This window comes from Peromyscus maniculatus, chromosome 1, assembly GCF_049852395.1.
Source record: "Peromyscus maniculatus bairdii isolate BWxNUB_F1_BW_parent chromosome 1, HU_Pman_BW_mat_3.1, whole genome shotgun sequence".
Classification (NCBI taxonomy): domain Eukaryota; kingdom Metazoa; phylum Chordata; class Mammalia; order Rodentia; family Cricetidae; genus Peromyscus; species Peromyscus maniculatus.
This window is the reverse complement of record NC_134852.1, coordinates 192487665-192514109: the sequence shown is the minus strand read 5'-3', so window position 1 is coordinate 192514109 and position 26445 is coordinate 192487665. Positions and strand designations below refer to the sequence as shown.

At 46.5% G+C, this 26445-nt stretch overlaps 1 protein-coding gene across 50 annotated transcripts in view; it reads left to right on the top strand.

The window, feature by feature from the left end:
- Sorbs1 (sorbin and SH3 domain containing 1) overlaps positions 1–26445 on the top strand; it is a 238680-nt gene that overhangs the window by 194633 nt on the left and 17602 nt on the right. For 32 of the 50 annotated variants that reach the window (XM_076563033.1, XM_076563034.1, XM_076563042.1 and 29 more), the window contains 8 exons: positions 7436–7608; positions 10212–10297; positions 13357–13524; positions 17014–17060; positions 20993–21107; positions 21237–21362; positions 23937–24131; positions 25554–26285. In XM_076563033.1, coding sequence (XP_076419148.1) covers positions 7436–7608; positions 10212–10297; positions 13357–13524; positions 17014–17060; positions 20993–21107; positions 21237–21362; positions 23937–24131; positions 25554–26285 — 1642 coding nt within the window. The remainder of the gene's footprint in view (positions 1–7435; positions 7609–10211; positions 10298–13356; positions 13525–17013; positions 17061–20992; positions 21108–21236; positions 21363–23936; positions 24132–25553; positions 26286–26445) is intronic. The other 18 variants (XM_076563072.1, XM_076563061.1, XM_076563059.1 and 15 more) reach the window with 3 other exon arrangements.

The following is a 26445-nucleotide window of genomic DNA, read 5'->3' as shown; positions in this document are numbered from 1 at the left end:
GTGGCAGAGGAATGGAGTTCGTAAGGGTTAAAGGTGGAAATCACTACCGTGGTCAGGGTTAAGAACACATACTTATTTTGTTGGTTGAGCACTTACTGTGTCCTAGGTCCTCTCTTCACGTGTATCCTCTGAGTGTCCCCGGAGCAGGTGGGCACACTAGGACAGTGTCCTGCCCACCGTTTCATAAGCTGCTATGTGAGTGCTCTGCCCAGAGCAGGGGCAGTGATGCTCTGGACCAGGTGTTAGTAGTAGAGCCTATCTAAACTATTCTGATTCAGACTTGGCAAAAATGTGGCTGAAGGCTTACTAAAGCTTGCCGGTTTTGAGCTATTAAATACAGTGTAAGCAACTCTTTGCAATACTGGCCCAGCAGGATTGAGGATGATGAATGTAAAATGCTTAACAGAGTCCTTTTCCCCAGGCACTCTGAGCCTTTATGATGATGTGATATTTTCCCAGCCAATCTCTCCCTCCCTCCCTCCCTCCTTCCCTCCCTCCCTCTCTCCCTCCCTCCCTTCCTCCCTCCCTTCCTCCCTCCCTCCCTTCCTCCCTCCCTCTTCCCATCTTTCCTCCCTCTCTCTTTTTCATTAGATGGGGTCTCACTGTGTAGCCCTGGCTGTCCTGGAACTCTATGTAGACCAGGCTGGCCTCAAACCCACAGAGATCTGCCTGCCTCTGCTTCCTAATGTACCACCACACCAGGCTTCCAGTCTTATTTATATTACTGAACTAAGTCTCCAAAGACCTCAGTTTTATTTTGGTGGTGGTGGTGGGCGGGGCAGCTCATTTGAAATACTTGGTAGGACAAACTGGATCAAATGCATAAGATCTGGAGCTGGTGGGGAACCAGCCCGAGCATGGTACCTGACATACAGGGAGGTGTGCAGTAAGTGGGTCCATAAGTCACAGTTAACTGGACTCCAGCGTGCCAAGCCCAGAGGCAGGCTGTTTGCACACTGAACCTGGAGCCTCTTGATGGGGTGACATGTTAAAGGAAACATTGCCAAGGAATGAGGAGAGGTTCACAGCTTTGTGGCACCCACAGAATTAGTTTGAAAGCCACTTTCTTAGGCAGACTGGAATTTAGAATTTTGTTCATGAGCATTGATTATCTCACAATTTTAACAGAGCTGGATATAGCAGCATGCCAGATGATTGAAAAAGTTCAAGGCCAGCCTGGGTGATGGGAAACATTGACTCAAAAGACAAACAAACAAGCAAAAAATGTCGTTGTTGTTGATGATGATGATGGTGATGATGGTGATGGTGATGATGATGGTAGGGCAGGGGATCAGGGGAGGGTGGGAACAACGTCAATCATATTCTGTTCCCAGGCAGCCATTGTCCCAGTATCCTAACACAATGACCAGCCCTATTTCTCAATTGTATTTTTTGTAATTACTGTCATAGTGTATGTCTGGTTTTATATTTTATTCTCCAAGTGTTTTCAGATCTTTAGTTTGTAATTTTCATCTAACCATTGCTTATCCCTTCAACATATTAAAACTGTTTTCACTTAACCAAAAGAGCTTTACTCTGTTTAGCCAGCAGGTGGCACTCAAGGAAAAGCTGCTTTCTGAACCAGCAGAGAGCAGCTTCCTTAATCTGAGAACAAAACACAACCTGAAGAACTATATAAACACTGGAGATTGCTCAGCCCCTAAAAATATACCATGAGCTTATGTGTGTATAGGTATTTGCGTTTAGAATCATTTACTCCATCAGCTTTTGTTAAATGACGATACTAGGCACCAGGTTTAGGAAGATTAATGCAGTCAACAATCTGCCAGGGCTCCCTGTGTAATGTGAACCAGGTTTGTTAGCAGTAACTTGAATCCAGTGAGGCTGGTGGAATGCTGGGATCCCGAAGGGAGTGGGCACCTCTTACTGTGTGGAGGGCGAGAGATCAAGGAAGGCTTTATTATAGAAATGGGGGGCTGGGATAAGTAACAGGAACATTACATTATAAAATTTTTAAAGAAATAAATGTTTTATCTATCACAAAGTGCTTTAAGATGGAACCTCAGAGGACTGTATAGATTCCCTCCCACAAAACTACACTAGTGACAATTGCCTGTTTTTCTTCCCGAAGTTGTCAAATGATTTTGAACAGGAGAGATGTATTAAGGTGTATTTTCTTTTCAGTTGTGTATATGTGTGTATGTCTGTGTGAGGGCCTGTACCCGAGAGTTCAATGTCTTTGGAGATGAGAAGAGGGTGTTGGATCCCCTGGAGCTGGAGTTATAGGCATTTGTGAGCAGGCTGAAGTACTGGGAACTGAACTCAGGTCTTCTGCAAGGGCAGGGGGTGCTCTTACCTGCCAAGCCATCTCTCCTGGGCTAGAAAATTTGGTCAGTCATGTTCATTGTTGAATCTCCTCTACCTGTGAGAGTGACTGACACACAGAAGATGCTCGGTGAGTCCTTGTTTAGTGGATTGACACACATTGGATTGCCATAGATCTTTCCTAGCTATAGTACCTGCAGTGATCGCAGGGAGCGGGGGCTGGAGGCTGGGAGGGCTTACCTGCAGCAGGATCCTAGATAAGTGATAGTGAAATGACAGCTTGGTAGTAGGGAGAGCTAGGGGATTGATGTAGACTAGTGGGAAAGCAGGACTTGACGGGTGATAGGGCTTGGGGAGAAAGGAGAGGGAGGAGCTGGTTCCATGGGGTTTCTGCTTGAGTAAGGGCAACTGGCTGAACCAGCTGGGTTTGGTTTGGGATGTGTTGGGTTGGAGGTGTCTGAAGAACATCCAGGTGATGTGCCTGGCCATCAGCTTGGAATCTAGAAGGTGCACAGGTTGGCTGATAGATTTTTCTAGACAGCCTCACCACCAGTGTTAGTTTTGCAAATGAAAGAAACTGAAGCCCAGAAAACCATCGTATGTGCAAGCTTTTAAAACAACTTATGCTGGTGCATGCCTTGTTGGAATCTGGCTTTTCAAAGCCCTGTCCACTGTCCCCAGACCTCTCCGCTAGCGCCTACGGAACCAGCTGACTCAGCGTGATCACTCTGCTCTCTCACTTTATTCTTCCCGTGAATGTGTTTTCGTTGAAACGTCTTTAAACCCCACAGCCGGCTCTGCCTCTCAGCCGGGGGCTCAGTTCTCTGCCCTGTCTTCTGGCTCGCTCAGTCTGAACCCGAATCTGACTCAGCACTGGCTTCTCAGAGCCGAGCTTCTGAACTTGACTGGTTTTGTTTAATGTCGGTAGCTGCTAATTCTGGCTGTAGCTCTTTCGCTCCACCAATGAGCCAACGTGACTTCTCTCCGCTCTGATCCTTTTGGATATAGCAAAGTCCTAGGAACTCTGGGGACTTAGGCAAATGCAGTCACCACTCTGGTCCTCGGTTTCCTCTTTTGAGCAATGGAACAAATGACCCAACATTAGGGACGCCGTTGGCGATGATGTCTTTTAAAACATGTGCTGAGGCTCTTGGGTAGTGTATTTAAATAAGGTGCCTCAGCTGTACCTTGGGCATCTGGGAAAAACATTCTTTTGTTAGCTTTGGTATCAGAAAGAAAACATTTGGTTATAGCAACAGCTTTCCCAGAGGTTTCCTGAGTGCTGGCTTGTCGTTCTGTGGGAAGCAGGAAGAAGTGGGTGGGACACAGAGAGCAGGCAGGCTGGGTGGGGGCGTCCTGAGGGCTGCTGAGGTAGAGGCCCTAGGTCAGGCCAGGCAGCTGTGAGAAAATAAAGGTTAGCGGTCTGACTAAGGCCGAGGTGGTTCAGGACATCCCGGCGGCAGGGTGGAAGTTGTCCAAGTGACTCTCCAACGCCAAGGGCTGGGCAGGACCCTCACACCAGAGTCCTCGGTCCCCTTACTGGGGGTTGGCAAGGTCGAAGGACAGCTGTGTGTGGATAGTTTTGCAGTTGGGGTTTGTACAAAAGGGCGGAAATGAGGTGTTTCGTCCATTTTTAATTAGGAAACCCAAACAAGTCTAAAAGCCAATGTGGACGAACTTCCGCTCTTTTGGAGGTGGTATCCAGAGAACCACGCTTTGGGTCCCCCTTTTTAACAGGAGCCCGTGGGTTTTTCATCAGAATCTTGGCGTGGGAGGGTGAAGTGCTTTTTAGCAAACCCTGTAGGCCAAAAGCTATATGGGCAAAGTCAGGGTCTCCAGGCTGACTCCTGAGCCTAGGAAAGCCACTCTTTTCCTGGGGGGTATGGGTGGTACCTGCAGGTAGGTTTGTGAGGTACCTGTGATGACAGCCACCCTGGGTTGTCCCAATGACTTGTAGTGAAGCTCCTTCCACTGTAGTTATGGTTCCTGGTCACTGATATCAGAGCTCAGTATCTCTAAATCACCTTTTTAAAATAAAATAAAATAAAATAAAATAAAAGGACGGATTTCTAAATTCATAGCTTTACATACTAAGACATATTACTCAGCCCAAGTATGCCAAGTTTTTGGTTGTTGTTGTTGTTTTGGTTTGGTTTTTTTTTTTTTTTTTGAAACAGGGTTTCTCTGTGAAACAGTCCTGGCTGTTCTGGAACGCACTCTGTAGACCAGGCTGGCCTCGAACTCACAAAGATCCGCCTGGCTCTGCCTCCCAAGTGCTGGGATTAAAGGCGTGTGCCACCACGGCCCGGCAAAGTTTTTGGTTTTGGTTGTGTGTGTGTGTGTGTGTGTGTGTGTGTGTGTGTGTGTGTGTGTGATTATGAGTGTTATATCTGCATATATACCTTTATGCCAGAAGATGGCATCAGATCCCTCTATAGATGGTTATGAGCCCACCATGTGATTACTGGGAATTGAACTCAAGACCTCTGGAAAAGCAGCCAGTGCTCTTAACCACTGAGCCATCTCTCCAGCCCCACGCCAAGTTTTACATTTAGAAAGCATGGCCTTTTATTCATTCAGAACCTTCGCTGGTGTCCTCATGGGTAGTATAGTCCAGGAGGCTCTTGGAAGTCAAGGCAAAGCCTTGGGGGAAAGGTCAGCCTGGCCTGATTCTCTCTGAGTTTTCTCCTAGTGAGAGATGAACCCAGAAGGCTGCTTGGCGCTTGCTTCTTTTACATGTTTTTCAGCCTTGAGACTTAGATTTCTTGTATTTGGGGTTCCAGTGATTTTTTTTTCCTGTTTGTTTCCATCATCCAGGCAGTAGAGAATAAGAAGGCCCTGTAGCCTCAGGCGGGTCCCCTGAAATAGCTGTTGTAAAGCTCTTAACTTGTAGGAGCATGAGGTAGGGCTAGTTAGTGGCAGTAGCTATGAGAGCTGTTACTAGTGCTGGAGGCACTTAGGGACTGAAGGATGCGGGCACCACTGCATCTCAGGGACTCCTCTCTTCCCCATTCCTGGGTTCTGGTACCACTTGTTCCCTGGATGGAGTCTTGGCAAATGATGCTTGGTAATAATGATAATGAAACTCAAATACCCTTGACTCCTGTGGTGTGGGAACCACTGCCTCATTGGCCAGAGGGAAGTATTCTAAGACACCATCAGAGAATACAATCTACATGGCATCCAACGGTGTGACTGGGGTTCTGGCTCTTAATTCTGTTGATCCTGCTTGCTTTGACAAGGTATATAATCTATAGTGCTTCATTTCCTTATCTAAAAACTGAGGGAATAGGCGCGTGCGTGCAAGCGTGTGTGTGTGTGTGTGTGTGTGTGTGTGTGTGTGTGTGTGTGTGTGTGTGTTTGACACTGTTGTCTATAATTATGAAGACTCAGAGATTGAGGCTTTGCACAAAATGAAGGGCTGGGTTTGTGGAATATGAAAAGTTCCATCAGTGGTAGACACGAAGACAAATGGATGTGTGATAAGGAAGTACTTTTCAATGTTCCCTGGAGAATCTAGGTGGATTTGATATTGGTGGCCACTCTTACCATACTTTAAACTTTTCTATATATTTGATAATACAATAAAATATTGAGGTGAATAAATTCCGTGAGGCTGTTAGTCTTCAAAGTTGACAAATCCTATAATGATAATAGTAAACTGATCGCATTAGGATCAAAAGTATACAGCAGAAGCCTAAATACTTTTACAAGAAAGACATTCTCCTCTTCCTGGGGAATGAGGAGGTATATGGAGTCGAGGGAGAAGGAGAAGGAACGTGTGTCATGTTAATGCTTCAGCAGGTTAGGCCACAAGAAAAGCAGGTGTGCAAGGAAGGAGTTCAGGGAGTAAATGCTTCGGGTTTTTTTTTTTCCTGTGCCACACCTCATTCCAAACAGAACTTGTAATAACTTGAAAAATGCCTAGATTTCAAAGAAGATAAAATACGTGAAGGCCTGGAGAAATGACTCCAGGGAATCTGATGCCCTCTCCTGGCTTCTCTGGGCACTGCACCCATGGTACACCCATGGTACACACATGCACCTAAAGTAAAAATAAATAGACCTTTAAAAACATAAATGAATCAGAAGCTGGAGTGATGGCTTAGCAGTTGAGAGCACTTGTAGGTCTTGCAGAGGACCCAAGTTCAGTTCTTAGCACCCATATGGTGGATCATAACCATTCATAACTCCAGTTCCTAGGTATCTAGTGCTTTCTTCTAACCTTTGTGGTACCAGACATATATGTGGTGCGCATACAGACATGCGGGCAAAATCTATACATCTATAGAACATAAGTTTAAAAACAAAGTTGATACCTTAAAAATAATGAAGCCAATAAATGAACAACAGTGTGTGAATGATAAATGCTGTCAGGTTCTGACAAAAGGTTTGAAAGAAGTGAATGCAAGGTGTGGCTGTGACGTTGGGCATGGTGGTATATGCTATTACGAGGAGGCTGAGACAGGAAGATCACCCGAGCCAAAAGCTCAAAACAAAATCCTAGCCATGATCAGGGGACATAGAGTTCCAGATTCTGACTTTGCTCGGGTGCTGATTTCCCCGAGGCCACAGATAGCTAGGGCTCTCTTCCTTTGCTGGTGATTTTGATGTTCCTGTCAGCTAAAGCTCTCATGCAGCGTAACCTAGAAAAACACAATCTAGGTCATGGACTTTAGTTTGCTGGCCACACCTCAGACCTCTGTATCCTCTGCTCATGTCCCTGGATGTGCCTGCCATCTTGTGTACTCAGCTCCTTGTTATCCTACCCAGCCTTTATTTAAGATAGGATCTCACTGTGTAACTCAGACTGGCCTCAAACTTCAAGTCCTCTTGCCCCAGCCTCCCAGGTACAAGGATCACAGGTCCTTATTTGTGTTTTTAGAGCACAAATGGAGTCATTACAACTTGGGAGCTTTGTTGCTTAGATCGTGTTCCTGTGCACCCAGAGCATGGTAGCCTGCCGGTCTGCAGACCTGGGTCTAAATGAACAAGCCCTGAGAAAGCCCAGGGCTTGAGCAGGAAACCAGAAAGCAGTTTTCTTCTCTGTTATCGACAAACAGGCTTTTTAGAAGAATGTTGAACAAGCTAATCTTGTATTTTTTTTTTCCCTCCCTCTCCTTTTCTCTTAAAATTACCTTGTTCGTAGTATATACTCTTCCAACTTCCATGCAGTGAAGAGAGAACCAGATGGGACCCCCGGGGTTCTCGCTAGCTTGGAGAATGAGAGGCAGATTTATAAAAGTGTCTTGGAAGGTGGCGACATCCCTCTTCAGGGCCTGAGTGGGCTCAAGCGACCCTCCAGCTCAGCTTCCACTAAAGGTAACTGTCAGGCTGAAGACTGCAGGCGTCTGTCTCCTATATGCCTGTCACCTGAGTGTTGGCAGCGGGTGGACCTCCAGCAACAGGGACAGCGCTGCCTGTCCAGGTCCAGGCCTTGGAGCCTTCTTGTGCCCCTCACCTATTTTCTTGCCGGCCATTTTTCTTTCTGGTATTAATGGTCCCCACCCCTAACCCCAGCCTTGTTCTCTCTGAAACATCTCTCTCTTTTTGTTGTTCTAATACCCGTTTCCTAGAGTTAGCCGAGCTTCAGCCTTTCCTAACTGGCAGGGTGGCCATTTCTTTTGTTGCATCTTTGCACCTGCTTTGCAGCACAAATTATTTTGCTTCTGGACATCAATTGGGGACTTTTTAAAGCCCTTATGACAAATGAGCATGTTACCTCTCTCTCTTTCCTTTTTTTTTTCTTTTTCTTAAAGGCAGCTTTCAGCTTTAACCTAATGGGTGTGTTTATTTTATTCTGCATGCTTACCAGTGGATCGTAAAGGCGGGAATGCTCACATGATTTCTTCATCATCAGTCCATAGCCGAACGTTTCACAGTAGCAATGCTTTAGGCCCCGGGTGTAAGCACAAGAAACCCCTGTCGGCTGCGAAAGCCTGCATTTCGGAGATCCTTCCTTCTAAATTCAAACCCAGGCTCTCTGCTCCCAGCGCTCTTTTGCAGGAACAGAAGAGCGTCCTGTTGCCCTCAGAGAAGGCTCAGAGCTGTGAGAACCTTTGTGTTTCTCTGAATGATTCCAAAAGAGGCCTCCCACTCCGGGTTGGGGGGAGCATCGAGAACCTGCTCATGCGCTCTCGGCGGGATTACGACAGCAGGTCCAGTAGCACTATGAGCCTACAGGAGTATGGCACCAGCGCCAGGAGGCCCTGCCCTCTTTCCAGAAAGGCCGGACTGCACTTCTCCATGTTCTACCGGGACATGCACCAGATCAACCGAGCTGGCCTCTCCTTAGGCTCCATCTCCTCCTCGAGTGTGCGGGATCTTGCCTCCCACTTTGAAAGGAGCAGCCTGGCGCTAGCCAGGGGTGAGCTGGGCGCTAGCCAGGAGGGCTCAGAGCATATCCCCAAGCACACTGTGTCTTCCCGTATCACGGCCTTTGAGCAGCTCATTCAGCGGTCTCGGTCCATGCCGTCCCTGGACTTCTCTGGCAGGCTGAGCAAGTCGCCTACACCTGTGCTGTCTAGAAGCGGCCTGACGTCAGCTCGTTCAGCCGAGTCCCTCCTTGAGTCCACCAAGCTCCGTCCCAGAGAGATGGACGGCATGAACTCTGGAGGGGTCTATGCATCCCCCACATGTAGTAATATGGCGGACCATGCCTTGAGCTTCAGGAGCCTTGTGCCTTCTGAGCCCCTTTCTATCTGTTCAGATGAGCTAGACCACTGTTCAAATGTTTCTAATGACAGCAGGGAGGGCAGCGGGGGCAGTGTTCATGGAGACTTCCCCAAGCATCGCCTCAACAAGTGCAAGGGCACCTGCCCGGCGTCATACACCCGCTTCACGACTATCCGGAAGCATGAGCAGCAACAGCAGTCCTCCAGGCAGCCAGACTGGCGCTCCGATTTCAAAGGGGACAGGAACAGTCTCCTCAGAAACATCTACCTGATGAGCCCCCTCCCCTTTCGGTTGAAAAAGCCCCTCCAACACCCCCCCAGACAGCCTCCCCCCAATGACTCCTCAGGGCCCCCTGCCAGCCAGAAGGCAGACCTCCCCAGCCAGGGCTCTCAGGACCAGCCCCACTCGGCAGCGGGGAAACCCTTGGTCCCCACCCGTCTGTCTTCCCGACACACCATGGCAAGGCTTAGCCACAACTCAGAGCCCTCTCTGGACAGATCGGCAGGCCTGGAGGATTGCACGGGGGCCATTAATAATGGAAATCCTGTGCCCGGCTCAGACCATGGCTTGGACAGGAACAACAACCCACAAAGTGAACTGGCAGCGGCCCGTGGAGGTGGCATTTTGTGTGTTTGACCAGTCTCACCTCCCCTGTCTCCACTCGGCTTGCTCTGTCTCTCCCTCTGTGTGCTCTTGGTGCTCATCTTCCGCCTCGTCTTTTGCTTCTGTTTGTTTTGCTTGGCAATTAACCATGGCTTGTAGTGGCTGCACTTCTTTAAAAAACAAATCCCCCCCCCCCACTTCATTTAGACTAACCACCAAACTGTTTCGAAAGAAAAATTGGCCGTTTAGCTCATATCCAAGAACCGGGTTCATTTGAACTCAGACCCCCCGTTGGCATCAATCCCCAGCTTCCCTGTGGTTTTTTGAGAGGCAGCCTCTCTCCGTGGCCCCGTGTGTGTGAGTGTGTGGTCTGTTCCTGTTAGAGCCTGCACGCCTCTTTGTGGGGACGCGTAAAAGAATGTCCCTCTCTTTGCTCACCTTTGGCCTTCTGGTGAGTTGTCTTTGTATTAAACTGGTTTGCAAGTCAATCCAAAAAGCAGGTGGGGTGGGGGCTTGGGGTTTTTTCCCTTTGGAATTTGTCATTGAGCGTTACTCAGCAATGTTTATAAACTTGAGCTTAATAATAGGAAAAACCTAGCTCCCCACTGAACCATGGCCCATTTTAACTCTGCTGTGTTGTTTTGAAGATTCAGAGTCACCAAGACATTTTATACCAGCTGATTACTTGGAGTCCACAGAAGAATTTATCCGGAGACGGCATGATGATAAAGAGGTAACTCTCCTGTCTTCACCTTGTTGCTCATGTTCAGGGAGAAAAAAAAATGAAGGATCTGAACTTTCCAGACACCTATCAGAAAGGTGATGTGCAGTGACCAAAAGCAATGGTGGCTTTTCATGGGCAACTTTTTTTTAAAGCTATGGGCTCCATTCGGTCTTCTGTAGTCTACTTTCCCAGAAAGCAGGACTGACTGATTGCTCTACAGTCGCAGGGAGGTGACATGGCCTGTATTGCACTTGATGTCTTGGAAGCTTGGAAACCAGAGTTTACGTTTTCATCCTTCCCCCCAACAATACATCTCATGTTGTTATTTAAGGAAATCCACCCTCCTGTTTCTCGGGTACTCGTAATGGGCCAAAGCATACTCCAAACTGGAGAGGATTGCCATAGGAAAACCAGAAGAATGACAGTACTGGCCACTCTATTATTTTATAAACGATTTGAAGAAGTTGCTTGTAATTCTGCCAGCTTTACCTCAGAAGGGAGATGCCACGTTAGTGCTGGCAAACTCCACACAAGAACTTCCGAGTCTGGACGTTTTCTTGGAGCTACTGAAATGTCTCTGTGTGGGATGATTTTTTCAGGGCCTGGAATAGAGCTGTCCTGGGAATATAGGAAAAAGTTCCCCCTGTGTATCGGCTGAGTGGGCAGACGCTTCACTCCTGTTGGGATAAAGCATTGCAATACACATGTTCTGGCTGCACGTTCCAAGGAACAGGGAGTCCCGTAGATTAGATAAGTTCAGGGCCCACTCTCCTGCCGTTTGTTAAGACATGCATGGATACTTTGAACTGCTGGCAGTGGGGAGGATGTTCAGATATCACAACTGTCCCCATTCCCTTTGCTGTGTTGGTCTGGCTTGAGTGGTTCCAGAGTTTGGGTGGAGTTTCCTTAAGGATTTAAGGCAAGGCTGACTTTGAGGACTCTGATTATAACCATTGCTGTTGGGTGGTAGAAAACAAACATGTCCCTCCTATAGATACCATACCTGTCTATCAGAAGCCAGGGGAGATATTTGATGCCCAGAATTGTCTAAATTATCAAATCTACAACTCACAGGTGATGAGTGTCTGTCAGGACTGAGAGCAGAGTCCTTTCTAGACTTTTCTGTACTTGTTCTATCAGAGAGACAAAGTTCTCATGAGAGGAAAGATAAAATTCCATTTTAGTAATAAAATCCTAGTACTCAATATGGAAGGTTTATCGGTGAGTCTTACTAAGAGACATATTTTGCTAACTTGGTTTAACAGTGAATCCACTGAAAGCTGCATTCTCAACATGAGAAGCTTGCATCCTTGGGGATGCTGACACACAGTTTTTAAAATGGTTTGTCTTTCCTCATGGATATGGGCTTATGTGGTTAAAGCACAGACCTGGGGGATTTACTGAGTCAGGTTTAAGTACTAGGTTTAAGCCTTTTCCATTCGATATCTGCCCCACAGATAATGAACCGCCAGCCAGAGCACCAGGGCTTTTGTCCATTCCACTGCTATAGAAACAGTCCAAGAGAGTGTTAGTCTGCGCCCTTTTATGAAGATTCGTTACAGTTGACACTGATGATACTGGCCTTTCAGAAAAGAAGAGCCTATCTGTTCTTGAAGGGCCTTCAGTGGTCACCAAGCTAACCATCTGTTTTATTCAACAAGGGTATGGCTGGAACAGGGACACCTCCTGAAGGTGCTTAGCCAGAAATTGAGGCTCCACCTTCCTGGGACAGCACTTTGTCTATGACACTGTGCTTTGCAAAGCACTCTCTCATCTTGCTTACTCTTTAGTGTAGTTTTCTGAGCGCTGGAAGACCTATAGCCACTTGTTAAGTTGTATTTTTGTAGACCCCCAGAGGAAAACCGGGCCATTATCCTTTGGAGCTGAATGTCACATGAGTCATTTAATTGTCTGCTGGAAGAAGACTTATGTTTAACTGAGCATGTTAAGAATTACCAGTTCTAATAAATACTTTCCCACAAGGAGTATTAATCCCAGGAATGAAAATTGCAGTGGTATAAGGAAAGGCATTAAAATTCTTTTCTGTTGGGCCATTGGAATAGGCCTTGAGTGGTATTTGGTGAAAGGCTACATGGATTATTTGAAAAGGTCTTGAAGAGAAATAGATGATTATTTTCCCTTAGAAATATATTTCTTATTGTTTGGAAATTTCATGCAAATATACAACATGTTTGAATCAAATCCCTTCCCCATTCCCTCTGCTGTAACTCATCCCGTACCCCTCCCCCAACTTTCCCTCCCAGCCTTTTAATTTTCTTAGTAGGGGTGGGTATCTGTTTCTTCTAATCCCAGATGCCATTGTTCTCTCTACTGTGTCTACATCATTCCCTAAAACAGCTTCATTTCACCTAAGGTAGACACAAGTCAGTGAGACAGTAACAAGACCCTCTGTCAGCCTCATGACAGCCTCATTTGTCGTATATCCGGAGGTCCTGAAATCAATGCTCAGGGGAAGAGTTGGCTGTCCTAGGAGAAGAGGTGCCACATTCTCCGAAAGGGGCAGCTCAGCTGTGTGGAGCACAGGGTAGTGTAACTGACAGAGCAGCAGAAAAATGACCTAATTGCTGGGTAGTTAAGACCTATAGCCTGAGAGGCCTGGTGTAGTCAGGCGGCACACCACGTCCCAGCTTGGAAACACTCTGACTGTATCATTCGTTGCCTAAGGCAGAGAGAGTTGCCAGCTACCAACCCCACATGATTCCCGTGCTTACACTGAATGTACATACCCTTGGGTCACCTGGCCTTAGTTGTCAGAAGGCACAACTTTGGACTGAGCCCAGGGATAGTCAGCCAGACAGAGGGGTCATATCGAATCATTTGTCCCCATATCCCAATGTCCCCAGTTTCTTCTGGGCAGTACTCTCTTCCTCCTACAAAATACATAGTGGATAATTACCATGGGAACATAGACGGCCGTAAGTCCCTTTGACACTGACCCTTAATGTCTTCTTATTCACTCATACCTTCTTCCTTAGTTGCTTATATGGCCATTTTCCATTAAGTTGGACCAGATCATTCACTGCCCATTTTATGCAATTTCATGGCAGAAACTTTTAGCGGACCAGAGACGACTTAAGCGTGAGCAAGAAGAGGCCGATATTGCAGCTCGACGCCACACGGGTGTCATCCCGACGCATCATCAGTTTATCACTAATGAGCGCTTTGGGGACCTCCTCAATATAGATGATACTGCAAAAAGGAAATCTGGGTTAGAGGTCTGTTTTGGTCGCCGCCAACTGCTGCTTGACCCAAAGCAATATTTGCCTTCCTTTGGCATTGCCCTCCGTAGGCCAATTTAGTTCTCCAAACAGTGTCTGTTGTCCTGGCTTTCCTAGCCTTGCTTTGGCTCTTTTGTGGCTGGTGAATAGACATGAATGAGCCCCACTATGTCCTGTGCTCTGTATGTTAAGCATGCCTGGCTGTGGGACTGGGATCTGCTGGTGCACACTCCTACTGCATGCTTAGAGCATTGGCTGCCTCATAAATCCAGTCCTCTCCATCTTGCATCTGACCGTGATACCGTGTTGCATTGTGTTCTGCTTAGAAACTGTATCCCCTTGGCCATGTGTCTCAGAAGCTCGGGTATGAACAACCCAAGAGTCTTCTGTAAAGAGATGGTTGATGAAGCTTTCATTATTAAAGTCACCTAGTGACCTCTTCTAGCCTTGATAAAGGCCCCCACACTTAGTGATTGCTGTTGAAAACTCAGAGAACAGTACTGATTGCTCAGTGGTGCTGGAGCATTTCACTGAAGTTTGAACCTCTGACTTGTGAATAAAGCCGTGGGGAGGATAAGAGCACTCTGAAGAGACACTTCAGCTGCTATCTTAATTTTGACATCTCTAAGCTTAGAATACAGAGGTTTAATATTATACCAGGGATGAAGAGCAAGAGTATAGTGATTTGATCCAGGTTTTGCCTCCCACATCAAGGTCAGTATGGTAGATCAAAGGCTACCTCTTGAGTGAGAGTTTCAGCCCTGCCATATAACCTTATGTAGCCCTGCTGAGGCTGATGTCTTCTTGGAGAAGTGTATGTGTCTATGGCATGGGTTGGGCTTGCTGGGGCCAGAGGAAGTGACACCAGAACTAGTTTTTTTTTTTGTTTTTTTTGTTTTTTTTTTTTTTACACTTTTCAGTATAACTAACGTTTCTGTCTTTCCAGTGACAGAGGCATTGTTAGCTATTCTTCTTCTTTTTTTTTTAAATGAAATGTTCCAGGGAAGAAGTGAGGGGGGCGGAATCTGACTTGGAAGAAATTTGGGGGATAGGGCGGATTTTTAAAGTATGGAGAAAAAAAAATGTAATGGAGGAAACAAGAGTTAGCAAGTCCCTGTCCACTGTGAGTGACAGGCAGCCTCTTTCTTGGCACTCAGTGTGATGGCTCCTTCTCAGAACAGCCCTGCTGTGAGGGCTCTGCTGATAGTTTAGCCCCAAGCCAGGCCTGCTGGCATGTGAGGGGGCAGGGAGCATGCAGAACTGTCCTAGGGATACATGGGCTTGCCAGGGCTGCTCAGCCGGAGTAGCTGTAACAAGGCAGGCCCGCTCTTAATGGACCTGCATCCCCTCCAGAGTGGTATTTCCCACATTGCGTGAGAACCCCTAAAGGCAGAACCCAGAATGCAGACTGCTGCATCCCACCTATGACATTTTGATCTGGGCTGGGGGTCTAAAAATTTGCAAGTTGTAAGTATGATGCTTTGATGTATTAAGGTCCACATTTATCACTGTCCTTTAGTTGATGAACAAGGCTGTGAGGCCAGCCAATGTGGGTGGTGCTGTGTAGATGTAGGAGTCAGCAGCCACTGATTCTGTAGAGCGCTCTCCCTGCATAGAGCAGAAACACCACAATTCATGTCTTGTGGAAAAATCACCCTCATATATAGTTATATCAACCAGGTAAGGTGGCACATGCCTTACTCCCAGCTCCTGGGATGTGGAGTTAGGAAACTCAGAAGTCCAAAATTGTTCAAGCAATGAATATGTGCAGCTGTGGTATACTTTTATAATGTCACCCAGCATATAGGTGGGTGACATGATCCATCTCTGTCCTCACACCTTTTTCTATTGTGATGTCTATGAAGAGTTTATCCTTACAGTTTTGGTCTTTGGGTCTTCTAGTGTGAACATGTTATATCTCACATGTTCACACTAGAACATGTTACTCTCACATCCATTCTGTTCGTTTACCTACAACTGTTAAAGTATGCCATAAATATAGGCATTAGTATTAAATGATATTTACTTCATTATAAGGTGGTTATTTGGTTGCCCCTTAATGTGTATGTATATAGATAGACAGGAAAAGCAGCATGAAAATACAGGATGAAAAATTCTTCAGCTAGGGAGGGGGACCCAAAGCTCAAGGCCAGCCTGGGCTCCACTGAAAACCTGTCTCCAGTAAAAACAGAACAAAGCACAAAAATTCCTGTGGTGCAATATGAACCCTAGAAGATCTCTACAAAAACCAACCCGAGAAGCCTGGAAATATCGGGCGTATGACCAAAGGACAAACAACTAGAATAGCCTGGTGATGCTTTTAGGTGCTTTTTCTTACCTGGAGGGTTCCATTTTCCCCTTCCCCTCTGCCCATGTCTTCTAATGTGGCAGAGGGTCTATCATTCATTTCCTGTTTGCTGTTCCCTAGACAGAGGCCATAGCAGCTGACGAGGTCAGAGTTAACACGGATAGAAATAGCTTGTGCATGTGATTCTAACAATTTCATGTGTCCCTTTTAAAAAAACAAAACAAAGCAAAAAACTCTTAAGGGCAAAGAAGAAAGATATGCAAGTCGATAAAGGTGAAGTTCTTGCCAGAGGTGGAGCTGAAGAAGTTCCAGGCTGGGATGTGGTACATGCCCAGGAGAATGTGACATTTAGGTGTGAGGGAGATGTGACCCACAAGCCTCCACCCAGGTTAGAGATGGAGATTTGATCTGCTGACAGTCCAAGCCAACATCAAAGCAACCCCCCCCCCCCCTCACACACACACCCATGTGAGGAAGAATTTGAGGAATGTTATTTGTGCTCCTGGGTAGCAGTAGGTAAAAGTCAAAGGAAGCTTTGTGTGTGTGGGAACCAGAGGTCAGACCCAGAGCAACAGGGTTTTAGATGGACGACAAGCAGATGCAGGCGTGACTTACTGACAGACTTAATGAGAATGTGGAGACGGCCAGGTCTGGCTTTCCAGGCTTGAGTGTCTAGGAGAAAGAGGTTGCCACAGCCAGGATGGAGTTTCAGTATGTAGATATATACTCAGTCTTTCCCCTAGCTGGCTTTTTGGATGATGTCACAGACCGTAAGAGCATATGGAATAGAAGATGTCATGATAGGTGAACCAGAGTTTGATCTGTTTTCAGTTCATAACTTACCCCAGGCAGATAGGAGACGTTCCACAAGGAGTAAGTCAGTGGGTAAGGCTTGTGGGAAGACTGCTGGCTGACAGCGTGCCTGAGGGGCTTTTCAAACCATCTCTTGCCTAAATGTGGCCTTCCTGAAGGGGCATTTTCATGCATGACACAGCTGACTAAACATCCATCTATCATTCTGATGAGGTCGGGGGCTGCGATTTTGCCCAGGTATCTAAGCCAAAATGAACTGGCTAGATTGGATTTCTCTGCTTCGCTTCCTAGAAACTTGTGAAAATATGTCCTTTCCGTTGTTCATCTATGATGATTTTTAACTCAGCATTATTTCTTGTGTTTAGATGAGACCTGCCCGAGCCAAATTTGACTTTAAAGCTCAGACACTGAAGTAAGTGCTACCGGTCATATTTGTCTTCTTAGCTGCCCTCTTTGAAAACACTGTTTGCTTAGGACAAGGAGTTGGGAGAAACAACAAAGACAGAAATAAAAGTAACGGAGAGTAGAATATATGCCAGGCACTATTACATTGCCTATATTAACTCATTTGATTTTGAGTTATTAACTCAATTGTGTTATATTAACTCACTGTGTCTTGTGGAGTAGATACTCTTATTCCCACTTCAAAAACTTAGGAAACTGATATGATGGAACTTGGGCCACCTAGGAGGTGATAGAGTCAGGATTCAAACCCAGCATCTTGGCATCTGAAGCTGCCCCTCACCGTCTTCTACCTGGATAGGTGCTCTGCTTGATTAGCTTGTAGCGTGGTCCGACCCAGCCCTTAGTGGAAGCAATCAGAACCAGTCTCTAGGAATGGAACTTGGCCCGTTTTACTATAGCTTTCCCGACAGAGAAAGCCCACAGGATGCTAGCATTTCTCTAAGTGTGTTCCTTGGAGTGTTCGCCATGCAAGATGTTCTAAAAAAAAACCAATGGAAACAAAAAATTAGTGTTGTAGAAATGAGTCAGAAAACCGCCTCGTACTATACTTAGGCCCCCTACCCCTGGGGGAGCTAGGCTGCTATTGGCATGTTCGTGGACGTGGAACTCCCTTGGAGACAAAAGCTGATCTGCTTGTTTGGCCCAAGTGTTCTCTAAATTTAGGTGACCTGGAAACCTTTCTGTTTTCTGTGGAACACAGTTTGGGAAGTGCTACCAAAGACAGGGTCCAGAGGGACTTGTGAGCCTTCTAGCGAATTATAGATTAAAACAGACCATGCGTTTTCTTTGGCAGCTGAAGATGACGTGGCCAGCCACATCCCATTGTCTGGCTGACAGGAGGCACCAGAGTATAGGAGGGAGAGCTTCCATTCATGAGTGATGGAAAACCCTGCCTCAAGGCTCCTCAACCATGTTTTCCACTCCCTTCAACACAAAGGGAGTGGCCAGACCAAGTTTCAAGAATGCAGACATGACTCTGATGTGGTTGGATTTGATTGTGTTACTCCATTCCCTTAGTTACTCAAAGAGACAGCCTGTGGACTTTAATTTCAGGAAGTCTTGACTCTGGCACTCACATCTCTGTAGCCATGGCCAAGTTATCAATGTCTCTCACCCTCAGTTTTCCTCATTGGTAAGACGAGACTAGAAATGCCTCCCTTGCAAAGAGACTAGCCAGGCTAAACCCAGTAAGATATTTTGCACAATGTAACAGAAGTCAATACTCAGAGTATATTATCCACCATCCTCATTTTTTCAGCCAGAGAGAATAACAAAGATAGATGAATTAATTTGCAGTTTAATCAAAATTCTTTAAATTGAGACTTTGGGTGATATATTTTCTTAGATTTCATTTTAAAAGTTTATGTGCCCCGCCCCCCTTGAGTAACCATATTGGATAGAAGAGGTAAGAAGGCTTGAGGTCCTTAGGATTGTCACCATTTATTAATACTGCTAATACCAGAGAGCAGTTCCTACCTCCTGGCTCATGTTCTCATAATGATAGGCTGTTTTCATAATAAAATCAGTAGAACTTAGTAGAAAGAGTAAATTCCAGATTCACAGACAGGATTGTTTAAAAACCTTCCAGCCACGTGGTTTTACCTCTTTCTATAGTGTATTCCTTTAAAAAACAAACAAACTGTGCTCTGCGGTCATTTGATTCAACAAAGTCAACCAGGCTTTGTCTCCCTGTACTCAGGGCTGCATACATAAGAACGTTCCAGAAAACATCTTTATGTCTCCCATCCCCAGAGCTGTCTGTGTAACCAAGGATAGATAGTTATGAATGTGTTCTCATTCACAAGCATAAGACACTGTGAGACTGTTGTATGATACAGGGAGGGGCTGGAAGTTTGCAGATGATGATGTTGTACTGCAACAACAAAAGGTTGTACACGTCTAAGAGCACCTGGTACTGTTAATTCCCAATCCTCTACACTAGGCCTAGTATGTGGATCCGTGGGAGCTGTGAGTGTGGCCTAAAGGAAGGTACTGGTGAAACCACTTTTCTAGAGACTAGTTACCGGTTCTTTCCATTGAAGGGGTGGGTCCGACCAAGCTGCCTCCTAATTAAGCAAACAGAGCCCTTCTGTGGGAAGAGATCAGGTGGCCAAGCTTCTGGTACCGAGGTGCCTGGGTTTGAAGCATGAATCTGTCACTTTGCAGGTGGGATGGGAGGGCATCAGCCACATGAACCCTGTTATCTCTATTGGCTATAAGTACAGACCTCCCCATGTTCATCTGTATCAGAGTAGTGGGTCTCTGCTTAACAGTGGGGCCATTTCAGGTCCCACTTGCTGCCACACTCTATGACACTTGGACAGGGAATTCAGGACACTTCAAGGAGAGGGCTTTGACAAAAAATGTAGCCAGAGACATTCCTTTTCACAAAGATGAAGGTCCTGGATCCTTTTTGTGGACTTATTTAGGATTAGAACCAGTCTCCCAACACAAGATCTGCAAAAGCCTCCTCTGTTTCATACATTTTCCAGATGTTTAGCTAGCATCCCTCATGTGGGGCTCCCTGGCATACTGAAACCTGCCATATCCCTTCCAAATCACAGCAAGAGACCTTCTCGTGGTGTTGGTTTGGTGCAAAAATGAAAATTATTTAGACATTTTTCTTTTTAATTCAAGAAAATTTCAAGTTTTTATAATTTTGCTCTGTTTTCATTCTGTTTATATTTTTTTCTCCTGAAAACAAAAAAAAATTCTCATTAGATGTGAATACTATCACAGCCGGGGCAAACGAAGAGATGGGTGTGGACGAGTTGGGAAAGACATTCATTTTTATTTCTAATTCCCATTTTCCATGTTGAGAAGGAAGGACATGCACTGTGCTGGGTGTTCCCTCTGCAGTTTACAGCTGCATTCTCCAGCTTTTGTTTAGGTGCCCTGGTCAGATAAAGGAACAGTATCACTGAGAGCTTAAGCTTTTTGTCCGAGTCCCAGAACTAGTAAATCTTTGAACTCAGCTCTGCCTAACTTCAGAGCTTTCTAGTGTAGCTGATGGAGATGGATGGTGAAGTAGGGGCTAGAAGGCCGAATGAGTGGATGATAGGAGGATGCCATGAGGTCATCACCTGAAGGAGTTCAGGCATGTCTACCTGTAGCACACAAGGGGCAATGAACGTATCCAGAGGGAGACATTTCACCACTGAATAAACGTAAGTTAAGACTTCGCGGCTCCACCATGGTGCATCTCTAAGACAGAATTCCCCCCAAAAAATATAAAAAAATATAAAATATAAAAAAAGAAAATCACAACAAACTAATACGACCTCTGAGCACTTTCCAGTGCTAGTAAGTTTGTGTGTTGACATCTATCCCATAAAAATTAGAAAAAATGCCCAATGTGATATAATTTCGTGACAATTGGAGTTCTCACTTCCAAGTGTGGAGCCTCCCACCTTCTATAACTTTGTCCTTTCTCTTAGTTAGGGTTTTATTGGCATGAAGAGACACCATGACCATGGCAACTTTTATAAAGGAAAGTGTTTAACTGGGACTGGCTTACAGTTTCAGAGGTTTAGTTCATTATCGTCATGGCAAGAAGCATGGCAGTGTGCAGATAGACATGGTGCTGGAGAAGGAGCTTAAGAGTTCTACATCTTGATCTGCAAGCAGCAGGAGACTGTGACACTGGGCATAGCTTGAGTATATGAGACCTCAAAGCCCGGCCCCGCGGTGACACACTTCCTCCAACAAGGCCACACCTCCTGATAGCACCACCCCCTGTGGGCCAAACATTCAAACACATGTGTCTGTGGGGGCCTATTTCTATTCCAATCACCACATCCCCTTTGACTGTGTGAAGTCTTATTTTCACTGTGCATGTTTTGAAACATCTAGTAAAAGGCAATGACCTTCTGTCAACAGGGAGCTGCCTCTGCAGAAGGGGGACATTGTTTACATCTACAAACAGATTGATCAGAACTGGTACGAAGGTGAACACCATGGCCGGGTGGGAATCTTCCCACGCACCTACATCGAGGTACTGCAGCCTGCAGCTCCATTCTCACAGAAAGCCCAGCCATGGCTAACATGCCATTTTCTTACCTTGTGTTTTCTTCCCTTCTGTTCCTCTCCTGGCCCTTCTTTTTTGCTTTCTTCCTGTTCTCAGCTTCTGCCTCCAGCTGAGAAGGCTCAGCCCAGAAAGTTGGCACCTGTGCAGGTTTTGGAGTATGGAGAAGCCATTGCTAAGTTTAACTTCAATGGTGATACACAAGTAGAAATGTCCTTCCGAAAGGTAAGCTATGCCTCGCATCCTGGCTTTGGGGCCTTTGAATAGTGCTGTTATCTGGGGAATGTGATGTTGCTATAGAGTGCTAATTTGTAGCCTTAAGAACACAGTGAGTTGATCAAAATTTACAATAAGGGGAATCAGAGGCTTTTCTGAAATGAGATTTTATCTTTATTTTATATGCATGGATGTTTTGCCTACATGTGTACCACATAGGTACAGTCCCTGTGAAGTCTGTGTTCAGCCAACATTTAGTGATGAGCATTGTGTTGGTGATTTGATCTAGGTTATATATATATATATATATATATATATATATATATATATATATATATATATATATATATAGAGAGAGAGAGAGAGAGAGAGAGAGAGAGAGATAGAGAGAGAGTCACCAAGTGGGGAGTACCAGGAGGGATTTTAAAGGCTTTGAAGCCAAAAAACAGGGAGAGAGAAGGGCGTTGTCGGGACCTGACCTGACCTGGCTGCAGCAGTGTGTGTGGACCTGTGAGTGTGACTTGGGCCATCTGCTCAGTGCTCAGTCCACAGGCGGAAGCAGTATGCCACTGTTGCTATTGTCCAGGAGGAGCTCAGAATGCTTCATGTGACCACAGCAGCCTTGTGGGTGACAGGCCGGGGGACACGTTTCTTCTTCCCATTGATTCAGACATTCTCTATATGTCATAATTTTCCAGCTTGCCAAAGCTATTAGAATTACTGATTTCCTTGAGGATCAAGAGAAATTAGCTCATGCCTTGAAAAAAGATAAGCAATATCTTATACCATATACAAAGAAAAAACTAGAAGTTTCCTAACTGCCCAATGACCGGGAATCTATGACTAAATCATTATATATGTGGAAAGAGACTACCCCAGAGTAGTCAATTAGGTTGTATAACATCTACACAAATGTAGAATTATGTGAGGCTTTGTTCCATATACTTGTAATCCTACCACACTGGGAGTCAGAGGCAGGAGGATGGTAATGAGTTCAAGGGCATCCTGACTACTTAGCAAGATTGAGAGTGTGTGTGTGTGTGTGTGTGTGTGTGTGTGTGTGTGTGTGTGTGTGTGTGGTTTTCCTTGATAAAGAAGGTTCACTCTATATCATTAAGTATCAAAAAATATGTAGGGCAAGGGTCTAGTAGCTTACCTGGTAAAGTACTTAGCATACAGGCCTTAAGACTTGAGTTCAACTAGGTGATGGTGACACACACCTTTAATCCCAGCACTCAGGAGGCAGAGCCAGGCAGATCTTTGTGAGTTGGAGGCCAGCCTGGGCTACAGAGTGAGTTCTAGGATAGGCACCAAAAACTACACAGAGAAACCCTGTCTCGAAAAAACAAAAACAAAACAAACAAACAAACAAAAAAGTCTTGAGTTCAATCTCCAGAATTCATGAAAGTACAGAAGTTGTCCTCTGTCCTCCACACAGGTACTATTGCACATGTCCCCTCACACCTACCATAGACACAATGCTAATAATAAATAGCATGTGTGAAAGTCAAAATATGACACATACTCAATTTCCATGGAGGAAAACTGAGCAAGTCTAATTCATACACATAGAGGTAAAGCTGGGAAGCACCTATGTGAAAACATTGACAGGGATTATCCCCAGGGATAGCATAATAGGGGATGATTATCTTCTGCTTTATGTTTATTCCTATTCTAGCTTTTCTGTAACAGCATGTAAGACTAAAGTATAGAAAGGAAAATGAAGAGAACATGTTGAGGGTCTGGTAAAGGCACTAGCTGCCAAGACTAAGGACCCGACTCCAGCAAATTATGCTCTGACCTCCACCTGCATGTTGTACCACCAGTACTCCTACACACACACACACACACACACACACACACACACACACACACACACACACACGAGGGAGAGAGAGACCCTTCTGACCTGGGTGTGATGGCTCAAACCTGTAATCCTAGCACTCAGAAGGCTACAGTATGAAGACTGTTAAGAGCTGAAAGCCAGCCTGGGTTACGTAAGTGAGTGTGGGCCGTCTCAAACAAAGACTCAAGAGGTGGCTCAGGGGTTAAGAGCACTTGCTGTTCTTGCAGAGGATACAGGTTTGATTCTCAGCGCCCACATGGTGTCTCACCACCATCCATAGCTCCAGCTCCAGATGCTCCCTTTTGACTTCCACGGGCACCAGGCAAGCACATTGTACACTTACATACATGCAGGCAAAATGCTTACACAAATAAAAATTCGTTTAAAATAACATAATACTTAAAGAACAACCCCAAACACAACCCTCCAAAGCCTTTGCCTTGCAGATGAAGACTGTATATGAGACCAATTTGTTCTAAAGGAGCCTAAGACACTACATTTGCCTTCTGGCTGGAGGGCATACATCTGAGCTCTTTACTGAAACGCTTAACTCCCTGGTTAAGGAAGCTCTACTGTGTGAGCGTTCCCAACCCAGTACTCCACCCATGGCCAATAGAGGGGGCTCTCGTGAGCATAGAGCGTGTCGACGGATACAGAACAGTGCAGGATACAGGCAGGGACCTCAGATAGGCTGTGGTGTGGTGGCTCAAGGGCTCTGGCTTGGCTGTGTCTTACAGGGTGAGAGGATTACACTGCTCCGACAGGTGGACGAGAACTGGTACGAAGGGAGGATTCCCGGGACGTCCCGCCAAGGCATCTTCCCCATCACCTATGTAGACGTGCTTAAGAGGCCGTTGGTGAAGAACCCGGTGGATTACATCGACCTGCCTTATTCCCCCTCCCCCACTCGCAGTGCCGCCGCGAGCCCACAGGTATCTAAGCTCTCGTCCCCAGCGTGGAGTTCTCATCCTCGGCTGTGTCCATGGCACACGGCCCCTCTGGGGTGGCTCTCTGAGGGCTCTGATTAAGAACTGACTGACCAGGGCAGTCTGGGGGTTATTTTCATGCCTACCTATGGCATTTCCCTAGCACCCTAAACATCTGAAAGAGAAGGAAGAGTTTAAGGTAATTACTGTGGGGATGAGGTGAGAGGGGGAAACACAAACAGAAAAACATGTGACACTATCATTTTGTGCATCCCTGTGAAGTTGGTGGGGTGGAGGCCACCGCTGTATGGCCCAGCATGTTTCTCTTTGCAATGTTGTCCGTCAAGATTGGCTTACAGATGACAGTGGTTGGGAGATAATTTCGTGTTCTCATCCGTAGCCATGTGGACCAGATTCAGAGTGCTTTTGCAAGCATTCGCTGGACCCAAGTTAGAAAAGAAACGTAGAGTGTGGCAGTCTCTCCCCGATTAAAGGGGAGTAGTTTATAAGTACAGTAACATGTTCGTGTTTCTGAACATTGATTGTGAGCATAACTGTTTAAAATGTTATTCTAAATGATGCCCACTTTCCCAAAGCCAAGAAAAAAAAAACGAGAACTCTGAATTGAAGAGCAATATGGTAGGATGGCATCTTGTGGAATGAAATTGGAGGAGGATGGTTATAGACTGTGGGACTCAGTGGCGCTGACATGGGGCCTCTTGTCTCTCGTGCTCTATCATTTCCTTCCCTCCCCATGCTGGTCACTGACACAGCAGAGAGCCCTTGGCACAAAGCCTTAGACGGGCTTTCCTGAACAGCGGGGAAAACCTTCTGCCTTCTCCCATGAGAAGGTCTGAGACTCGAATGGCCGTTCTGCTCCCTAAGAGCACGGGGAATTTTCACGCGACGGTGGCCAAGAGTAATTGTAATACAAAATGACCACACAATTCATGCTTCTATCTGGAGAACTCTGCAGAGCTGAAGAAAGGGCCTGGGCAGAGGCTGTCCCCCTAACCCTGCCGTTCTGGGTCAGGGCTGTGGCTGCAGAGATGGCGTAGTTGGCTGGGGTGGGGCACTTCCAAGTGTTTTCCTCTGAAATGGGACTCTGCAAAGCAGGCCAGCACAGCCCACAACTCTCCGATGGGAGAGCCTCTCCCATCTCCCTGCCTCTTGCCTCTCCTGTCTCCACCCCGCTTGCACACACTCCTGCTTGCACACACACACTCCTGTTTGCACTCAGCCACTAGGAGGTTTCTCTGCCAGCCTCCCCAGATGGTTTCTGTTTGGGACACCAGGGTGTCCTGCTCATCCTCTCTATTTCATTCTCCTTTATGGCCCTCGTGGTGATCCTCCTCCTCTCTCCTTTTTGCTGACGCTTTGATCTTTGCTTCTTTCTTTTGTTTTCTTCTCTCTCCTTTTCTTTTCAAGTGTACTAGTCACAGCAAGCTCATCATGCCAGCCCCTTCATCTCTACCCCACCCCCGCCGAGCCCTGTCCCCTGAGATGCACGCCATCACCTCCGAGTGGATCTCGCTGACTGTTGGGGTCCCAGGCAGGCGTTCTCTGGCCGTGACACCACCCTTGCCTCCTCTGCCTGAGGCTTCTGTCTATGACACGGACCCCTTGGCCTTGTCAGCGAGGGCCCGCCCCTCCCTGCCACTCAGCCTCCCCTATTCAGGTCGGTCAGCGGCTTCCCCGCTGGCCCTGCCTCCACCCCACAAAGCCTACTCCCTGGCACCCAGTGCCCAGGCTCCTCTTCACGTCAATGGAGACGGTGGTATTCACATCCACCAAGATGGCTTCTCTCAGCCACCACTTGGGAACTCTGATAGGGTCATCTCAGAGCTTAGTGGTGCCTTTAGCAGCCAGAGCAAGAGACAGCCCTGGCGAGAAGATGGACCTTATGAGAGGAAAGCAGAGAGCGAGGCAGGTGAGAGATGCCCTGGTGGACCCAAGATCTCTAAGAAGAGCTGCTTGAAACCTTCAGACGTGGTCAGGTGCCTGAGTTCTGAGCAGAGACTCTCAGAGTTCCACACTCCTGATCACAGCCAGTCCTTCAAGCCTCTGGGTAGCCCTTTCCCAGGATGGGAGGCTGGGCCACCAGAGCTTCACAGAGGTATCGAGGCTGACAGAAAGGCTGCTCAGAGTGGTGTAAGCCAGGTAGGCCTGAAGCATGACCGGTGGTGCCTTGGCCTCTTGCTTGGCATGGTGGAACATACCAAATATCTCACCCCTGGTCCATTAACTGAGGCCAAGTGGGTGCCTGTGAGATGTGTTTGCTTGCCTTGGAAACAAAGGGGTGGCCAAGAGGGAATGGAGG